Source organism: Sceloporus occidentalis, unplaced genomic scaffold, assembly GCF_023333645.1.
Source record: "Sceloporus occidentalis isolate IW3139 unplaced genomic scaffold, rSceOcc1.0.p SCAF_2, whole genome shotgun sequence".
Lineage (NCBI taxonomy): Eukaryota > Metazoa > Chordata > Lepidosauria > Squamata > Phrynosomatidae > Sceloporus > Sceloporus occidentalis.
In genome coordinates this window covers 242,045,942-242,066,950 of record NW_028316982.1, presented here as the reverse complement: position 1 = coordinate 242,066,950, position 21,009 = coordinate 242,045,942, and the positions used below count along the sequence as shown (strand labels likewise).

The window sequence follows — 21,009 nt, the reverse complement described above, 5'->3', positions numbered from 1 at the left end:
TATCAATTTAAAATGGAGGCACCTCATTTCCGGGAACGATGCAGCACGAGCCGAATCAATTCGGTAGCGTACTCACACCACCGATGATGTGGATCGTTGTGGCTCTTATAAGGGGGCTGGTGCCAATTGCACCGATTTAAATGGTTTTTTTGGCCGCCCCTCCCCCATAAACTGCATCAATTGTGGTTGGGGCGAGTGTGAATTTTGTGGAAATCAACTGTTTCCAAACCAGTTTATTTCTGTAGTGTGAATGGCCCCCAAGTTTGAGTCCATGATGCTGGGAAAAGATCCAGCAGACTGACTACAGGCTGCCTGCTGCTCAAATGCTGAGCCCTCCTCAATGAGGATACTCTGACACTGTAGAAATAATGCAGTTTGACACCACTTTAGCTGCCACGTCTCCACCCTATGGAATCCTAGGATGTGTAGTTTTGCAAGTCACACTATCTCAACCTCAGGGGGATGGCAATGGAAAACCTCCTCTGAACAAATCTCTCCAAGAAAACCTCATCATAGGGTCTCCATAAGGTGGAAATGACTTGAAGACAAACAACAACAAGAAGCACCAGGACATTTTGGCGGACAAGGCTAAAGACCTTGTCAAATTACCAGAACTCCCTAGGATGGATGTACAGGCCTTAAAGTGATGTCAAACAGCATCATTTCTACAGTGCAGATGCACCCTGCAGAGAAGCGCCACAGCCCTACCTGTGACTGTCAAAAGTAGCAGGCAAGTTTGACCAAGAAGAAAGGAGTGTTTCAGGAAAGTGAGCAGCCAATATGCTGCCACCATGGGCCACTTTGGACACCTCCTGGAGGGACCAGATTTCTTTTGGAGCCCAACAGGGAGCTCAGCCAAGGTTGCCTCCACATTGCAGCAATAATCTGGTTTGATGCCACTTTCACTACCATGGCTCAATGCTATGGAATTCTGGGAACTGTAGTTGGTCGTGTCCCCAGAGCTTTGCAATGAAAGTGACATCAAACCTGATTATTTCTGCAGTGCGGAACCCAGCCAAAGGATGGGGAGAAAGAGACAGTGGAGTTTTGTCTTCTCACTGTCTCCCAAACTCTTCCCTCTGAGGAAGGAGGCTCAAATCTAGCAAAGCTCCTGAGACCAACTTCTTCCTTTCAGTGAGTCTCAAAGCAGGGTGCCCAGGCATCTTCCTTTTCCAGGACCTGTCCTCTGTTTCAACCTTCTGTGCAAGAGGAATGTCCAAATGTCCTGCTTTTTGGAACAGGAGGAAGAAGCATGGATTTACCTTTCTATGTGTGCTCCCCCCCCCATTTTTCTGTTGTAATTTATGTTGTAATGCCCTACATTTTTCTTGAGTGTCCTCCATTTTGCCCTGCCTTGTCCTCCTTGCCGGTGAGGATATCTGGGGCTCACCCTGTGCTCAAAGGTGTCCCAAGATCCCTTTGAAGGCTGGTTTTCTGGACTTGACAATCCCGGCCATGTAAAGATCCCCCCACAGACACTTATAATGATATAAGTGAAGACTCTGCCCACCGTTATTCTATTATTGTACTATTGTTTTTAGATTTGATTGTCTCTATTTTTAATGGATGGAATTGTTTAATCCTTTTTTAAGGGGGAGGGCAGAATTGTATATATTGTTGTATTTTTTAAAGGTTGTACGCTGCTTTGATTGTGGTAACAAAAAGCGGGATATAAATAAAAGTTTTCTTTATTATTTATGATCCCTAGTCGGGAGCTGGTCGGATGGGGAAGAGAGCGGCAAGATCTCCATTGGTCTTTCCCCTTCCTTCCACACTTAGGTCGCTGGAACAACTTGGCTGAGCTTCCTCTTCCTCCAGGGCTGAAAGGGGAACAGGGGACACCTTTCCATCTCCCCCAGCCTAGGGCCAGGGATGGAAGGGATAAGGGATGAAGGATGCTTGGGATGGGATGGAGAGAGACAGACAGCAGAGGCTGCCTTGGCTGGCACTCCCTCTTTCCCAGCCCTCCCTCTCCTCTCTCAGCCCCTCAGAGTCCCAGGGGCACAATTCTGAGACACTCTCCCTGGGCGCATCATGAGTCTGCCCCCCATGCCTCCTCCTCCTCCAAGGGCAGAAGGATTAACAGGGACACCATGCCTCTCCACCCCCCCGTCCAGCTTCCCCCGGGGCTTCCTCTAGGTCTTGAAGGACTAACAGGGACCCCCCCCCCCAAATCCTAGGTAATGATGAGGGCCAGGGAAGGGAGAGGAGAGGGGACAGATCCCCAGACTCTGCTCTTCAAGGGCTTTTGGACTTCAGCTCCCAGAATCCCAGACTATTGGCCAACATGGTTGAGGCTTCTGGGAGCTGAAGTGCCAAATCTCTTTAAGGGCACAGTTTGGGGACCACTGGGAGAAGGGATGCTTGGGACGGGAGGGGGAGAGACGGAGAGCGCCAGCAATGCCACCGCCTCCTCCTCCTCTCCTTCGGCCCCTGAGTCCCGGTGCCCCGTCCAGGCTGCCCCTTCCCCTTCCTCCTCCTCCTCTGTCTCCTGCAAAAGTCCTGAAGGACTAACAGGGGACCCCCCCCCAAAAATACCTTCCCGCCCCCCACCCCCTCAGGGAGGGCCAGGGAAGGGATAAGCGAGTGGGGCAAAGGGGGGTAAGGGATGCCTGGGATGGGATGGGGAGAGAAAGAGAAGCCCAGCAAGGCCTCCCCATCTCTTCTTCTCCCTCCCTCCGCCCCGTCGAGGCTGCCCTTTCTTTCCCCTTCCTCCTCCTCTTCCTCAGGTGCTGAAGGAGGATGGGGAGAGACATGACCCTGCTAGGTAATGCTGAGTATCCTCCCGGGGAAGAGAGAAGGGAGAAGGGGTGCTTGGGATGGGGAGAGCGCCAGCAAGGCCTCCCCCTCTCCTCCCTCTTCGGAGCCCCGTCGAGGCTGCCCCCTTCCCTTCCTCCTCTTCCTCAGGTGTCTCCTTCCCTCCCTCCCTCCCTCCCTCTTGCTAGGTAATGATTAAGACCCCGTCGAGGGGGAGGGCCAGGGAAGGGCTGCTCATAAGAAGGGCTGCCATGGGAGAGGCTGAGCAGGAGAGAGCGAGCGCCAGCATCCCCAGCCCGGCCTTCATGGCTCCCCCCGGCGGCCCCCTGCTCTTGCTCTTCTCCCTGGCCCTGGGGCTCCTCTGCCGCCCTGCCAGCGGGGCCCCTGGGGAGGGCCAGGAGACCTGGCCCCGCTTCTGGGCCCTCCCTTTCCCCGAGGACGCCCTCTTCCTGCAGGAGCCCTTCCCCGAGGGTTTCCTCTGGGGCGCCGGCAGCGCTGCCTTCCAGACGCAGGAGGGCCTCTGGAGGATGGTGGGCCAGGGGCCTTCGGTCTGGGACGCCTTCCTCCACCGCCCCCCCTCCTCCTCCTCCTCCTCCCTGGAGGGCTCCTTCTTGCAGCTGGAGCGGGAGCTGGAGGCCGTGGGCCGCCTGGGGCTCTCGCACTACCGCTTCTCGCTCTCCTGGGCCGCCCTGCTGCCCAACGGGACGCTGCCGCTCAACCCCTGGGCCGTGGCTCACTACCGGGGCCTCCTGGAGGGGCTGCGGGCGCGGGGCGTGGAGCCCCTGGTGGCCCTGCACCACTGGGAGCTGCCCCTCCGGCTCCAGGAGGCCTTCGGCGGATGGCGCCACCCGGCCCTGGTCCGCCTCTTCCAGGACTACGCCGCCCTCTGCTTCGGGCTCTTCGGGGGCCTGGTCCGCTACTGGCTGACCCTCGACGGCCCTTACCTGCTGGCCTGGCACGGCTACGGCTCCGGAAGGATGGCCCCCGGCCTCCGCGGGGGAAGGCAGGCCGCCTACGCCGCCGGACACAACCTCCTCAAGGTGAGAGAGCCCCCGGGGAAGGCAGGCTCAGGGCCACGGGGCCAAGGGGAAGGAGAAGGTTAGGTCAATGGGAGAACCACTGGAGAAGGGCAAGCTGGGGACTCAACACAGGTTTGGTTACTTTGTGAATGTGGGAACTCATCGTGGATGTAGATTGCCCTGATTCAGTTAGTCTCCTCAAGTTGGGATCACAGAGTTGGAAGAGACCTCAAGGGCCATCTAGTCCAACCCCATTCTGCCATGCAGGAACTCACAACCAAAGCACACACACACAGCCTCTGTTTAAACCCTCCAAAGAAGAGGTGAGGCAGCCTCTTCCACTGTAGAATAATAGCCCTTACTGTCAGGGAGTTCTTCTTAATGTTGAAGTGGAATCCCTTTTTCTGTAAAACCATAGCACTTTTGACAGATGGCCATCCAGCCTTTGTTTAAAAACCTCCAAAGAAGGAGACTCCATCACACTCGCAGGTATCTTATTCCACCCTCCAGTTCTTACTGTCAGGGAGTTCTTTCAAATGTTGAGGTGAAATCATATCCTGTAGAATCATAGGATGATAGCGTTGTAAGAGACCCCAAGGGTCATCCGGTCAAACCCCATCATACAGGACTATATCATCAAAGCAGCCTGAACAGATGACCATCCAGCCTCTGTTTAAAACCATTCAAAGAAGGAAACTGTACGACCCTCTGAGGGATTGTGTCCTACTATCAAACAGCTCTTACTGTCAGGAAGTTCCTCCTAATATTTAGGTGGAATCTCTTTTTCTGTAGTTTGTATCCATTACTCTGGTTCCTGTTCTCTAGAGCTGTAGAAACAAGCTTGTTCCATCCTCAATATGACATCCCTTCAAATACTTAAACAGGGCTATCATGTCAACTCTTAACCTTCTCTTCTCCAAGCTACACATACCTCGCTCCCTAAGGAGTTTATCACATGTGAGGAATTTCTCTTAATTTTGAATGAAAGGAAAGGGGGGCCAGAACGCATTCATGTGAATTTGCTAGTTCAGCGAATTTATGTGAATTCAGATTGCGTTCGAATTGATTCCCCATTGCCTGAAAATAGCTTGCCATTGCCCGAAATTGCATGTGGTAGTCTATCATGCAATAAGATGAAACCCCATGATTGCATTCAGATTGCCATTGGATTATACTTCCAATTTCCCTTGTCTGATAAACTCCTAAGTTGCTCCTTGTAAGGCATGCTTCCCAGACTTTGTGGAAGTTGTGGGAGCTCAGCCTGAGTTCACTCAGTGGCAGCTTTAGCTGTTGTTGCTGGTCTTTAGTGCATCCAAGTCAGTTTTGACTTACGGTGATCCTAAGGTTTTCTTGGCAATTTCTTCAAAGGGGGTTTACCATTGCCATCCTCAGAGGCTGAGAGAGTGTGACTTTTCCAAGGTCACCCAGGTAGTTTTTATGCTTGAAGGGGGAACTGAACCCTGATCTGCAGGAGCTTTGGTTACCATTGCTTAAAGCTGTGGAGAAGGGGAGGGCTGGTGATGCAACCATCCAGATCTTCCTTGTGGATGTTGAGATTTCTAAAAAGTTGAGGGTAGTTGGATGCTAGGAGATGAGGGTTAGAAGCAACCCCTGCTGAGTCAGGGAAACTCACTGGGAGACCTTGGGGGGGGGGGGCATGCTTTTCTCCCTGCTTTACCAGAAAGCACTGACAACCCTTTTCTGAATAAATCTTGCCAGGGAAATTCTAATGGTAGGATTGCCATAAATTGGAGTCAACCTGAAGGCACATAACAGCAACAAAGCAAGACATCTAACAAGGAATATTCACACCAGGGCTTGGCAACTAGGTGTCTTCCTGATATTTTAGAGTACTTGGATAGTAGTGATTAGGGATTATAGGAGCCAACATGGTGTAGTGGTTTGTGTTGGACTATATCCCTGGAGACTAGGATTTGAATTCCCACTCAGCAATGTAAATCATAGAATCATAGAGTTGGAAGAGACCGCAAGGGCCATCCAGTCCAACCGCCTGCCATGCAGGAACTCTCAGTCAAAGCATCCCTGACAGATGACCATCCAGCCTCCACTGAATGACCTTAGACAAACCACACTCTTCTCTCAGCCTCAGGGAGAGACAAAGGGAAACCTCTGAATAAATCTTGTCAGGAAAACTCATGATAAGTTTTTCTTAGGGTCGCCATAAGGCACCCAACAACAACAACAACTCCAAAACATTGGATGGACCACTGCTTGCCTACTCTTGACTGAGAATTATTAGAGTAGGATTGTCCCAAACACCATTGTGTACTCCTATGCACATTCTAATCTGTTCAGTAGGGTTTATCTCCCAGTCTCAGGTAAAACTGTGCATAAGACTTCAAATTCCAGAAGGATACATCCTGTTGCCACAAAAACTACAGTGTAGCCTTTTTCGGCACTTTAAAGACTGGATAAAGCTTGCATGGATCATGGCCCACCTTGTCAAAAGTGTGAAGTATAAGATAACATTTCTCACAAGCAGAGAGTGGGCAACACATAGCTTGCCAGAGATGTCCACTAGAAACTGAATGAGATTCTGGTTACAATAAGAGGTAGAATCCTCCAAAATATATTGGAATCCTATTGTCATATGGAGAAGGAAGGTTGCCAACTAAGTATGGGGCAGAGCACCATTTTGCTCACATACTACAGGAATGAAAGTAAATCACAAAGTGTTGAGCAGTATTTTATTGATATTCTGTGCTCCGTGTGGTGAAATGGTTTATCACAGCTCCAGGAAAGTTCATTGGGTTTTAAAAATCCTTATCTAGTGCCCAGTGCACTGTCCACACCATCCTCCATGTAGAGCACACCTTTCTGATCAGAACACCAAACCCTCAGGCAGTAAAATGTAATGGTACCAACCTGAGTTGCCTCAGAAATAAGCCAGTGGTAACAATTCTTACTATTGCTAAATACAGTTTGAAACATATTCTGTTTGATAACAATGTTCTTCTTTTGATAGAAGACAGTCTAGGAGCAATATATTAGGATTATAAAACTGGGGGAAAGGGATTTTTGTACTGGATGGTGACATCCGAATCTGATTTATTTCCTGCTGTTATGTGAGTCTGTTCTAAAACATTAGAACTTCATGGAGCATGACTGATTTTAATATTTCTGAATGCTACGGAGTTGTATTATAGAACTCTCTTCTGCACTACTGTTCTGCCCATTTCCACCAAATGCATCTGAGAAAGTAGACTTTACTCAACAAAAGCTCATGCTGCCAGCTCCTTTCTGTCAGTTAGTCTCAAAGTGCTACAAATCTCTCTACGTATTGGTTTATATCTTTGAACATTCCCACTTAAACAGTGATGCTGATGTGGTAGCTTGTTTAGCAGATGTAGCATAAATTGGTTGCTTATATTATCAGGTTTTATGTAATCAACCTTATTCCCAAGGTTTGGAAAAGTTACCTTTGTTTAGAGTGCAACTACCAGAATCCCATTAGTCATTCTGGCTGGGAGACCTTACGGAGTGGTATGCCAAAAAAGTAACTTTTCCAAACACTGGTTACTCCTTGCCCAATAGATGCAAACCTGTACCTTGCTAACTGCTTAATCATGGTCACTTCCTGAAGCAAATCATATGCAAGAAAATTCTAGTGTTGTCATTGTTGTCTTGTAATTTATTTCTGAACTTGTTAAACATGATTGCTTGATGTATGAGATCGAAGTAGACTAGTTCTGTGTTCTTGTTGTCATTAAGTCTGTGTATATCCCACCTTTCCTCCAAGGGCCCTGGGAAACCCCTCTTTATCCTCAAAACAATCATGTGAGGTTGGGTGACAGGGACTGGCTCATAGCCTAGTGAATTGCATGGTTGAGTGGGTATTTGAACCCGTGGCTCTCCAGTTCTAGTCCAGCTTTTCACACCACTCCCTAATAGCTGTCTATGATTTTATTGTCATCCCCTCCCCCCCCTTTCAATGGAAAAATCATTGCCATTGCAAATAGAAGTGATTTTTTTTTGGTAAAAAAGGGGAGGGATCTCAAGTTCTTTCTATCTTGAACAGAAACAATTATGCCATTTTTGTAAATTGTTATCAAATACAAACTGAAATTAAATTCTTATCCTTCCTTCTCCGCATTCAAGCCCTCTCTTTCCATCTTTGAAAATAACAAAGTGACAAGTACTGTAACTTTGATAATGGGCTACTATTGACACCTACAGTATAGAATCTGTATTGACGGTGGCATCCATAGCAGATATAAATTGATTCTTTTTATCACCAAATCTACCCAAAAATGGTACAGTGTGAAAACTTGGAGCACTAGATTGCAAGGTTTATGGTAGACAGGGAGTGCTATAATAAAGTTTTGGCTTGTGTTATTCTGTTGCGCAAGATGAGCAGATGTTTATTTCTTTAGGATTATTTGCATTAGGGATGGAGAAGGGCTTCAGAAATTAGGAAAATAACTCCATCACTTTGGAAATCTTTGAGTTCTTTAGAAGCTAAAGCTAAACGTTGCTGTGAATTTAATCTTAGCTCATAACAGCTCAATTTCAGTCGTTCATCTGCTACATTTTTTCTTGCTTTCTTCAGACTTTTCAAACTTGTAAGCCTCTGTAGAGTGGGTGAAAGTGGAAGCTCAGTGTTAGAGCATACATGTAGCAGAAGATCTTAAGTTGAAAATATGGCACTTCCAGGTAGGGTTGTGAAAGATCTGTGTTGAAGGAGTGCCTCCAGGCAGTCTGGACCAGGGATGGGTGACTCTAGCCCAGAAGATGTTCTGTTGACCTACAGCTACGGATAACAGCTATGTAATTCTTCACATAGCCGCCCCCCCCCCCCCCAATTGCAAACAATAAGCAATTTTGGCAGTTTCCTTCTGGTTGTAAGGAAATCTTCCAATATTGTTTTCTGCATATATGTTGCTGTTTCTTGTGCTGTAAGAGTGTTGTTTTCTATGCACATCAACCACTTGCAAATTTTACACAGAATAAACCCCCATTTACAGCATGTTCTATACATGAAATAATATTTCTGCACAGACATATTATATTCGATGCAGAAAATGCTATTTTCTCTGCAAAGCTACCACATGCAATTTTTTTGCAGAATACATCCCAAATTGGAAAGATTCACATCAGTCTAGGATTCTTCTCATCAGCATTTCTTAATAATCACCCATTTTTGAATATTTTCCAATATTTTTTCCATCTCTGCCTGTAACTACACTTATTATGGGAGTTCCAGTCCAAAAACAACTGGAAGACCACAGCTGTCCACCCAGGAAGAGTTAAATGGTGCTAGCAAGGATTATAAAAATAGCTGGACAATACTGTATCTCCCAGTGGGATGATACAAGATGGAAGACTGATTTGCTCATTCTGAGTGTTGAGAATGTTAGCAAGAAAAAGTGCAATTCAGATTTGGTTGACAAGAACTCAAATTGGCCAGAAAAAGCCTGATTTTGTTCTGCATAGCTATGTGGATGCTTCTGAAGTCCAGTGATATATCTTAAGCCTGTTAATTTGTGAAGAAAACCAAAAATACCTGTTCTGGGGATAAATAAACTTTGTCCCACAAGATGTTAATAAACTACTCTCACCATGCTAGACTGGCTGCTGGGAATGGTGGAATTGGAGTTCAGCTGCATCTGGAGGGCAACAGGAAACCTTGTCCTGAGCTAGTGTGTTCTCATGCAAAGATAGAATATCTTGAAATGGCTGTCCTGAGTTCTCAGTTTAAAATATTGATTTGCACTGAATTTTGGGAGAGAAGAAAATGAAATGAGAAAACCAAAGTGCCTATGTTTGGTCAAACTAAAATTCCAGATAAGTGTTCAAGCTTTCCAGAACTCTTTATCAGAGAGTATAAAAATTAGGGAAAGCAGTGGTCAGTGACAGTAGGCAAACCAGAGAATTTCAGAGAATCAAAGAAATAAAAAACAACTGGCTGGTCATTTTAGCCATGGATTCTGTAGTTAAATTCAGTTCCAAAGTGGATATGTTATGCTGAATGAGTTCCTGGTAGCAGACATTAAAATATTCCTTATGTAATTATAAGAATGTCTTACCCATAGATTTATTTAATTGCACAACTAAGCATGTATAAGATAGGCCAATTGAAACTGTTTACATAGATAATCATGAATCAAAAAGTTACCATTTAATTTGCTGTTGTTCCTGGACACTTCTATTTGTGAAAGGATTTACATATAACTTCTATTTTCCTCCCTTCTTATTTTGTAAAGCAATGCTTAGGTCAACATCTTTTTGTAGATAATCTTTGTCTGATATGGAAATAGGATTACGTAAGATTATAGTTTTATATCTATTTACCTCGGCATAGGTCCCATTGAATTCAGTGTGACCTACTCCTGAGTGAGAATGTTGTTGCACTGTTGCTTTTTAACAGTTACTTTTGCTTCTATATGTGATTCATTTTTTTAAAAAAAGAATCATTGTATTTATTTGGGTTTTGTATAATTCTTTTCTGACTATGTTATTTATTATTATTATTTGAATAAGTAAACTAACATTCAAATTTTATGAAAACACATTATTAATTTTGCATCAATTTGAATAAGCATGGATTTGAATAGATTTTGGTTAATTTATGTGTATGCACATGCACATGCACATGTGTGCATTTAGAGTACAACATGGTTATAACGTTTAAAATTAACTTATTAAAATAGCTATTAACAGAACAGAAACAAAAATCAACTTGAACTTGGCAGATTTCATTTGGAATACTGTCATCATAACTCTAGGTACAATTCTAAATGTTATTTGTACATTTTGAGGAATGATATACTGAATATGATATTTGTGAGCATGTTTCTACTGCACCCAAGATACCCTGCTGAATTGCTTATGAATTTGTGTGAGTGGATGCTGTATTTCAAGCCAGTGTTTTATGTTTCCTTCAGGCCTTACTGTAAATGTTTATGAGCCAGTTCCCTCCTACTCCTGTCCAGTTATATACTACCATGTCCTAAAAAACATTAGCATTTAAATTGCTAGAACCTCAGGCACAGCTGCTCTTGACACAAACAAATGATCACAGAAGTCATCGAAACAGTTCTAGATTTGTTTTAGAGTCACAGATAGAGGGAAACACATTCACTGGTTAGCTGTTTTATATCTTGCCTTTCCTTCAATGCAGCATAGATGGTTTTCTTGCCAATAAACATGTCTGTTTCTTCAGAACAACCTATTGAGGTAGGTTAGGCAGAAAGATATTGAATGGTACCAGATTTGATTTACTAAGAATGTAATATTTTTAAGACAAGGAATATATATAACAGCCATATAGCACGTAGAGAGATCTTGTAGCACCTTTGAGACTGAAAGAAAGAAGTTGGCAGCACCAGCATTCGTAGATTTAAGTCTACTTGGAAATAGACTAAAGTCTACGAAAGCGCATGCTGCCAACTTCTTTCCTTCAGTTAGTCTCAAAGGTGCTACAAGATCTCTCTACATACTGATTCCACAGACTAACACATCTATATCTTTGAATTTATGCCATATTGCATGTATCTCGGTCTTCTCTTTCCTTCTCCTTCACTATCACCTTCTTATCCTCCTCCTCCTTGTGTGCCTTCAAGTCTTTTCCAACCTATGATGACCCTAAGGTCATTCAAGGAGATCAGGGGACCCTAAGGTCATCGTAGGGCGAGTTTGACAAGATTTGTTCACAAAGGGTTTGCCATTGTCTTTCTCTGAAGCTGAGGGAGTGTGACTTGCTCAAGGCCAAACATGGATTTCAACTTTGCTGTCCTTGAATCCTATTCCAGCACGTATACCATACTGTATCTACTCATTTACTGTTACAAATTTCATTTCCAAAAGCTTAAAAGTCAATATAATTTTGAGCTATAAATATCTTGCTAGCTCTGGTATCTGGACACATGTTCTTGCAAGCTGTTTATTGCATTACTGATTAAGCTAATTGCCAATCTTTTGTTTCCTGTGGCTTTTCCAACATCAGGTTTGATGAATATATCTGGCAGAATCAGCATAATGAATTCGATTAAACTATGCAGTACCTTGTTTTGTGTATTGGATAGTGACACATTTGTATGTATTAATGAATTACCACTGCATTTGTCAGCTGAGAATTCTGTTTTAGTGAAAGTTTTAACAATAAAATACAAGTTTAAGAAAAGAAAGAAGAATAGAACATTTGAAAAATCTGATTTAAATGTTGTGCATTTTTCTATTAAAGCCTTCCTTGTGTGGATTTGGTGCAGAACAAGGTTGAATACCTAGGATCACCACAGTTTTGAATGATCCAAGTTCCTGATTTCTCATCTTCAGTTTAAACATGCACTTTCCATGTAGAAGGTCCCAATTGGCACCTCCAATTAAAAAAAAGATTGAGTAGCAGGTGATATGAAAGACCTTTATCTGAAACCCTGAAGAGTAACTGTGAGTTAGTCAATGATACTGAATAAAAAGTCTGGCAGATATAAGGACGGTTTCCATTTACCCTATAAAGGAACATATATGTTTATCGTATTGCAAGAAATTGTTGCTTTCTTTCATCCAATAAAGTCTCAGAGCAGCACCACAAATAATAAAGCTATCTAAAATAAAATACAAGTGCAATTTAGGGGTTCCTAGAAAGACTGCTCAGGGACCATAAGAAAGATCAGTTCCCCTTGGATATGGTTTTGTCTCCTGTACTTTTCACAGCATCTTCCTTCCTGTCCACTATGTTCAGTAGGAGAGATCTTTGATCATCACTATCACCACTAATATAGGCCCAGTACAGATGGGCAAAACCCGCCGTCCTGCGGCGGGGTGAGGGCAGAATCCTCTGCATGCTGCCTGGGTGCCATCTTGGTGCACATCCATTCAGATGGTGTGCACAATGATGACATCTCTTTCGTGTAGCACCCAAATAGTGCTGTGCCAAAGGTGTGTGATCAAGCTGCCCAGCAGTGGCTATCACACCTCTTCACAGGCACAAAAAGGAGCCAGAAAAACTGGCTGCTTTTTGTCCTCTGCGGAGGCCAGATTGTTGCTGTGGCGTGCATTTGCCATGGCACCAATCCCGCCCATTTGTACAGGGCCACAGTTTCTGAAAAAAAAAGGCAAAATTGTATTTTCTATTTCAGTGCATAAATTATGAGTTCCTCTGCCTCAGGAGAGTCAATTTGTCACCTCTTTCCTTGTTTTCCATCACATTCCAAACACTTTTTTTTTTTGCTTTGTTTTGGCCGTTCTTTTTAACCTATCTTTTGTGGTACCCCCCCCCCCTTTGCTCTCTCTGAAATGCAGTGTTGAAGTGTTGCAGTTTGCTGCTGTTTTTATTTTCAAGTTGTAGCACCAGGTTTTGAACTCTCTTTTAAATCAAATTTCATTAATTACCTTAAGGACTCCAGCCATTTTAAATTTCCCTGTGTTATGCAACATTTTAATTGTACCTCATACCTGCTGCTATCATAAACTACAAGAAGAAAGACCTGTTGATACAGCCAGAGGCCATAATCTGGAACATTTTTTAGAAAGTAGCACGTCATGCATTACACATTATTTCCCAAAGCAATGAACTAGCTCAGTGGTTCTCAAAATTCTTACCCTTGTGACCCCCTTTACATCTACATGCAGATGTCATGCCTCCCCCGCTCAACATAGTATATGAATAAAAATATTTTTGTTTATTTAGTGTGTATATTTTCATTCACACATTAATGTATATTCTTGTTTAAATATTTTATAAGGAAATAGTTCTCCTCCTCCTCCTCCTCCTCCCTCAGACAGAGGCTCCAAGCACCCTATTTGCCTTTCTTTTCCTCTCCAGGACAGAAAAAATTGGACAAAAAAAAGCAGAGGAAGAGGGGGATGACCAGAGTCTCCAAGTCTTGTGCCCCCCATGAGCAATTCTTGCACCCCCCCAGCAGGTCCTGCCCCACACTCAACCACCGAACCACTGAATTAGCTGTTATTTATTACATTAAGAGAAAATTGTAATGAATGTGTTACTGTTTAAGTCAGTTTTCACATTTTTTAAAAACAAAAATACTCCTAAAATGTAGAAGATTGGCACAGCCAAATGCCTGTCCACAAGTCTGGAAACCATGCCTTATGAAGAGCAACTTAGGGAGCTGGGTATGTTTAGCCTGGAGAAGAGATGGTTAAGAGATGACATGGTAGCCCTGTTCCAGTATTTAAAGGGATATCATATTGAGGATAGTACAAGCTTGTTTTCTGCTGCTCTGGAGAATAGGAAATGGAACAATGGATGCAAGCTACAGGAAATGAGATTCCACCTCAGCATTAGGAGGAACTTCCTGACAGTAAAGGCTGTTCAACAGTGGAATATGCTGCCTCAGAGAGTGATGGAGCTTCCTTCTTTGGAGGTCTTTAAAGAGAGGCTGGATGGCCATCTGTCGGCGGTGTTTTGATTGTGAATTTCTGCATGACAGGAATTTGGGCTTGATGGCCTTTGTGGTCTCTTCCATCTCTAAGATTCTGAGATTCTAAGTCTGAGAAGCAGAAGTGGCAGATGGATCCACTGCTGTTTGAATGGAAAATCTGAGTTTAGTTTTACTACCTCTCTTTCCACAGCTGCTCTGAGTTGAATGGGAACTCGGTTAGCAACAGGGTTCAGAACTTGGGAGAGCTCCCACTCAACTTGGGGCAGCTGTGAGAAGAACAAGAAGAAAGTCAAGAGTGGGTTCACCATTCCTACAGTGGTGGGTCTACTGGGCATTCTTGTCCAGAAGTGACAAGTAAATATCACTCATTGCACAGGGGAAGAGGCAACAACAAACCGGTTATTATATTATTTGGCAAAACACTGCCAGTGTTCTGTTGTTATACTCTCAAATGTGCAGCATCTTGAATAGCTCCTTTAAAGTTCAGACTACAACCCAGAGCAGATTCACTGCTCCATCCGACTGCCAGTAACCCACTGTAACATACAGCAAGTGACTCGCATCACATTACTCCATGCTTTGTGGTGGGGCCATGGAGTGCAACTTGCTAAGCACCCTATCAAATCTACATATAATACTGATTGACTGTCTCTGCCATAGGCAAATCTTCACAGATATAGGTTGCGGGCATAATATAAGAGAGATGTATTGGCAATTGCCAAAAATTGAGAATGCTCTTCATCATCCCACATGAAAATTACTAGCTGTGATTATCAGTTGGGTAATGATGTATACTTCGGCAATAATATTTAATTCTAAACTTCCTTCCCTAAGTAATACCTATTTCATCTGCCTACTCAGTTCATATCACTTGTACTTTTGTGCAGGCATTTTTCCCAGACACAGTTTTCTCTCTTTCCACGTGAACTCCACATTAAAAAGACAAAACAAACCCGGCTCATTTGAAGTGTACACAGCTCGCAAAAAGTCTTTCTTTTGTTGTTGGCCAGCTTGAGATATTTAACTGCCTTAGACAGAAAAGCTTATGAAAACATGATACCCACTCATCTCAGTCAAGATGCATTCGTACATGAGAGGGAAAATCCCAGAACTACCTCTCCTCATCCTGGCCAAAAATGCAACAATAAAAAGACATATAACTAATACGTTACTGTCCTTTTACGGTACCCCAAATCTGCTGCCTGAGGAAGCTGCCCCATTCTGTGTTATAGTAGGACCTCACTACTTATGAACAAAAGATTTATTGGGTCAGGTCAAAACTCTATTGTCCACTATTACCAGGGACAAAATGTGGAGCAAATTCAAGACCAAACTGTAGGACAACTGCAGGACAAAACTCAGCCCAAAATGTAGGACATTTAAGAAAAATGGAGGATATTAACTGTTCTACATTTTGGGCTGAGTTTTGTCTTGCAGTTGTACTACAGTTTGGTCTAGAATTTGTCCTACATTTTGTCCCTGGTAATAGTGGACAATTATGGCAACCCTAAACTACATGATCTACTAACTAGAAAATGGCACACTGAAGAATCCTGAGCCCACATCTGTTCTTAGTCTCAGTGATGAAAATGACTGAACTGAAGCTATCATACTTTACCTGACAATACTTGAAAATACCTGAAGGGCTACATACACATACATAGTGTATTAGCTTTTTTCCCTCCTGTATGATTTTTAATGTCTTTGCCTGATGAAGAAGCCAGTGGAACTTCAAAAGCTTGCAAACTCTATTTTGTGCACTTTGGTTGGTCTAATAAAGATATCACTGTTTTGTGAATTTTGGATGTTATTGAAGAGTTACATGTTTGCTAATCTTTGTAAAATAATGCAATGGAAGGGATCTGTGAGGGTTAATTTTTTTTTGGGGGGGAGTGGATCATCAGAAATTCAGAGGCTCCTCTTTGACTTTCAGGACCCCGGACCAATGTATCAACTGAAATCCCCTCTTATAGGTCCTGGCAGTAGCTACAAATTCTGATTAAGGTAAAGGGACATCCATAGCTAAAGAAACATACTTAAGGCTTTATTGTAAGAACTCCACTAAAGACAAGAAAGCTTTCTAAGGGTGCTAAGCTAACACAGAACTAGTTTCACTTTTATTGGAAATGATAGAATAAAGGAAGAGGGAGAGAAGAAGTGGGAAGATCCCTAAGAGTTTATCTCCCAGAGAGGTTAATATAGGTGGGTAAGAGATGAGGAGACTTTGGGTCACTGAAAAACTACTTATCCCTATCACTGCTTCCCTCCATAAGATATATTTCACTCTATTTGCTGAATGTTGCTGCATTTCCAACAATGCATAGGTTGGTCCAGCACCTTGCTTGCTTTTGAGCATCATAGGCATCAAAAGCATATGTTGCAGCCATTTCTCTCCTCCCTTCACAATGCCCAGTAACTGAATTCTGAAGTCTCCACATAAACTTTTGACTCTTCAGATCTTTGACTAAAATGAATTATTGTTACCAGAATTGGGAGAAACCAGGAACTTACTATCTATGAGTATGTATTAAATATCCTGTCCTTTTCCCAGTGCAGGACTGGAGACGTCTTGTAACAGGAGTTAAAGCAGGGTTATAACACTGAAAAAAATTACATAAGCCATTGTATTAAAACCAAACACTGTACTAAAACAGTTTAAAATCATTTAATAATCATAAAACAATGGGAAATGTACAACATTCCCCATTGAAAGACCCTTCTGCTGCCAGTTAGTATCCCAAACCTTGTCTGAAGAAAAGCATCTTTTCCTGCCAGTAGAAGGAATGTGAAATGTAGCCTGCAGCTTGCTTAAATAAAAATTTCTTTGCTTGCTGGTGAAAGGAGAGCAGGGAGTGGGCCAGCCTAGCCTCCTGAGGAAGGGAGTTCTAGACGGTGGGAGCAACCATGGAAAAGGCTTGCTCCCATGTCCTCACCCATCGAGCCTAAGATGGTGGTGGGACCAAGAGAAAACCTTCCCCTGAAGATCTGAGCATTCTGAAGCTAGTAATCATAGTTTTCCATTTTGAAAAACTTAATACAGTTTTCTGAACCATTGGTTTACAAGAGTACCAGTTTTAATTGTTGGAATTCAAAGATATAGCCATGTTACAACATTCTCACACAGCCAAAAGTGATGGGAACACAGCGGGATGCTTCCATCACTATCGCACAATTGGGTGAAGATTATCGGACAACACCGTGCGACATCACCATAATTGCTTCATTATCCTGCAAATAAAGAGTAATTCTAGCATTGCTTTTCATTCATTGGACTTTCCTGTGAATGAAAAGTAGTGCTAAAATTACTCTTTATTTGCGGGATAATGATGCAATTATGGCAAAATCGCATGATGTTGTCTGATAATCTTCACGCAATTTCATGGTAGTGATGGGAACATCCTGCTATGCTCTCATCACCTGACCATGTGAAAATCTTCTTAGTCCGTAGAATCAGTATGTAGAGAGATCTTGTAGTACGCTTGAGACTAACTGAGAGAAAGAAGTTGGCACCGTGAGCTTTTGTAGACTTCAGCCTACTTCCTCAGATGCAGATAGTTTTAATTGCTGTGAACAGAGAAGGGAAAAGAGAAAGGATTGCACATCAAGGCATAAAGCTTGTACATGTTTCAGTTCATTAAACCAAGACCATCGAAACAGTGCCAGCAGAGGCTTCATTAAAATGTTAGTCTTTTAAACTATATTGAAATATGTTTCATAGAAAAAAGAAACAGGCCAAGACTTTCTATAAATATTTACCTTTGCCTCCACAGAGACTGTATAACATTTGGGATGTTGTTACTTTTGGCAAAATGGAAAAGTCAAGTTTAAAAGAATTGCATTGGTCAGTGGTACAGTTCTGGTCCTAGTTCAAGGTGTTAGTAATTACTTTAAATGCCCTAAATAGACTGTGAATTAGCTACTTAAGGGATCTGTGCTTATCTGTTGGGGAAGCTTCTGTGTGCCGCAACACTGGGATCAATATACCATGTGAATGTTAGATGTAGCAAACCTTTTGTCATTAACTGCCTTCAAGTTGTTCCTGACTCATGGTGACTCCCTGTTCTCTACTGCTCTGCTTAGGTCCTGCAAATTCATACCCGTGAATAGAGTCCATCCATCTAGTATGTGGTCTTCCTCTCCTGCTACATCTCTTCACCATTCTAGCATTATTGTCTTTTCCAATGAGTCATGCTTTCTTAAAATGTGGCTGAAGTATGACAACTTAAGCTTTATAAGCTTGGCTTCCAGGGAGATTTCAGGTTTGATTTGTTTTAGGTCCCACTCATTTGGTTTTTTGCCTGTCCATAGTATCCTCAACATTATTCTGCAGCACCATATTTGAAAAGAATTGATTTTTCCCTTATCCGCTTTTCTCACTGTCCCGCTTTCACATCCATACATGGTAATGGGGAATACAATGGCTTGTATGATTCTAACGTTAGCATGCATATTTTTAGCAGTTGCTATTTGACTTGTCTCTCTAGGAGGTCAGCCATAGCATATATTAATATCATTTCCAGTTTGTTGGTGATGGCCACACCCTCTCTCTTCCTGCATTAGTTAGGCTGATGTTAGTCTGGCTTTATTCATCTTCTGTAACATACTCTGTAGTTTTTTCTTTCTCTTCCATATCTGAAGAACACATAATACAGTTCATCTCACCATGAGCTGTTATGAAACCTGTTGCATTTTATTTTTTACAAAGGTGACAATAATCTTATTTATTTGGTAGACCCTGTTTGTGTATAGTGGTAGTAATGTAGAACTGGTTGTTGCTCATCATCTGTTTACAAATAAAATTACTCTGCATGCTCTCCTATCTGTTATATTGCCCTCAAAATGGAGACTTAGGAGAGAGCTTTTTCAGCTCTAGCATTGTGGTTATAAAATAATGTTTCCTTGGAGGCCTGTGGGGCACTGATATTATTTCCCTGTGAGATTATAATAAAATAATAATTTTTTTAAAATTTCTATCCCGCTTTTTTGCCAGGCAATCAAAACGGCGTACAACAGGTTAAAATACATCCATATATACATAATGCCCCCCTTAAAACAAGATTAAACAATGTAAGATTAAAAACTACATATTAAAATCGACTAAGCTAAACAAAAATCTTCATGGGCAGAGTTCACTGGATGGGAAGTCTTATTTGTGGCTGAGCATTTTATTCTGGGAAGACTTGCCGGAAGAGATCCGTCTTAATGGCCTTTTTAAAGCTCTCTAGATTGGTAATTTGATGGATGTCATCCGGCAGGCCATTCCATAAGTTGGGAGTGGCTGCAGAGAATGTCCTCTGGGAGGTCACCGTCAACCTGGTCTTTAACGGCTGTAATAAATTCCTCCCATAAAAGATTATGGCTTTTTTTAAAAATCATCTGTCAGATTGTTGATTTTATATTGTTTGAGTCAAATTCATTTAAATTGTTTAAAGTAATAAACTATTTCAGATTGTTTTAAAAGTAGTTTCGTTGGTTGTACTTTGCCTTGAGATATAGTGATATAGAAGCATTTTAATAAAATAAAATAAGTAATATATGTCACTAAAACATATCTGAAATTCTGTTCAATTGTCATAAAAAAAGACAAATTCTTTTCAGGTTGGCAGGAGCAGGAGACAGTGAGCATGAGTGAGTTTCTCTGCTTTTGCATTGTTGCAGAGTCATTTAGTGTCAGCATCTTGGGGAGATCTCCCACTTGAACCGCCTTGTATTATTTATTTATTTTGTATAGAAGAACCACTTTATTTATCCTGGTATAGAAGAACCTTCTTGTTTCTCACTGGGAACAGGAACATCAGACACTTATGGGCGAGGCACTGTGCAAACCCTTAAATATTGCCTATTTGTAATGTCATCTGAACAGGATCTGCATAGGGCCTTCTCAGGAGCTTGGGTGGTGTAATGTTCCTGTTATCTCTTCCCTGGCTGTCACAATTTTTAGGTGACAAACCAGTTTCCTTTAATTTGCTGGTAATCCTTTGCAATGATTGAGTTTGTTTGGAGGCCCCATTGCTATTGTGAGACGTGTTGCTGGCAAGCTGACAGCTTCATTTAGTTTTAGGCTGAATAAACAGACGAATAAATAACACAAAGGTGAATGAACATGATAAAATGGGTTAACTAGCCCCTTTCTTTCTCACAGGCCCATGCCAAAGTGTGGCACCTTTACCACAATCATTTCCAACCGGTTCAAGGAGGCAGAGTATCAATTGCCTTAAGCTCTCATTGGATAAAACCTCAGCACATGACTGGAGACAATATAAAGGAATGTCAGAAATCTCTTGAATTTGTGCTAGGCTGGTTTGCTAAACCTATATTTATTGACGGAGACTACCCTGAGAGCATGAAGAGTGATCTTTCCTCAGCGCTGCCAGAATTCACTGAAGCTGAGAAGAAGCTTATCAGGGGGACAGCTGATTTCTTTGCTCTTTCATTTGGAGCCACATTAAGTTTCCATCTTGTGGATCCTGATATGCTATTCCAGCAGGAGGAATCACTGAGCTTAAGGAAGTTGCTTTACTGGATAAGCCGTGAATATAACCAACCAGAGATTTTCATTGTGGAGAACAGCTGGTTTGTTTCTGGTAACACGAAGGTAGATGACTCCAAGTATATGAATTATCTGAAATATTTTATTATGGACACTTTAAAAGGTAGGATTGTTGATGGTGTTCTCACCACTGTCATTATTCAGACATAAAAGTTAAAGAAACGTTATTCTTTGTGTCGCTTATTAACTGTTCTATGTAAGTCAAGCCCAGTGAGTATTTAAACACTTTAACCAGGCATTCATTATGGAATGAAGTTATAAAAAATAGAATTTACTTGCTGTGGTATCTGCCAAGTACTTTCCAAGAAATGTAGGTAATATT

The 21,009-nt window shown here is 42.5% G+C and overlaps 1 protein-coding gene across 1 annotated transcript in view; it reads left to right on the top strand.

Annotated features, from left to right (window-relative positions):
- Nucleotides 1-3,008: 3,008 nt before the first annotated feature.
- The window catches only part of KL (klotho), a 29,412-nt gene continuing 11,411 nt past the window's right edge, over nucleotides 3,009-21,009 (top strand). Inside the window, exons 1-2 of the mRNA XM_089508456.1 lie at nucleotides 3,009-3,797; nucleotides 20,280-20,790. Of these exons, the coding sequence (XP_089364582.1) occupies nucleotides 3,009-3,797; nucleotides 20,280-20,790 (1,300 nt within the window). The remainder of the gene's footprint in view (nucleotides 3,798-20,279; nucleotides 20,791-21,009) is intronic.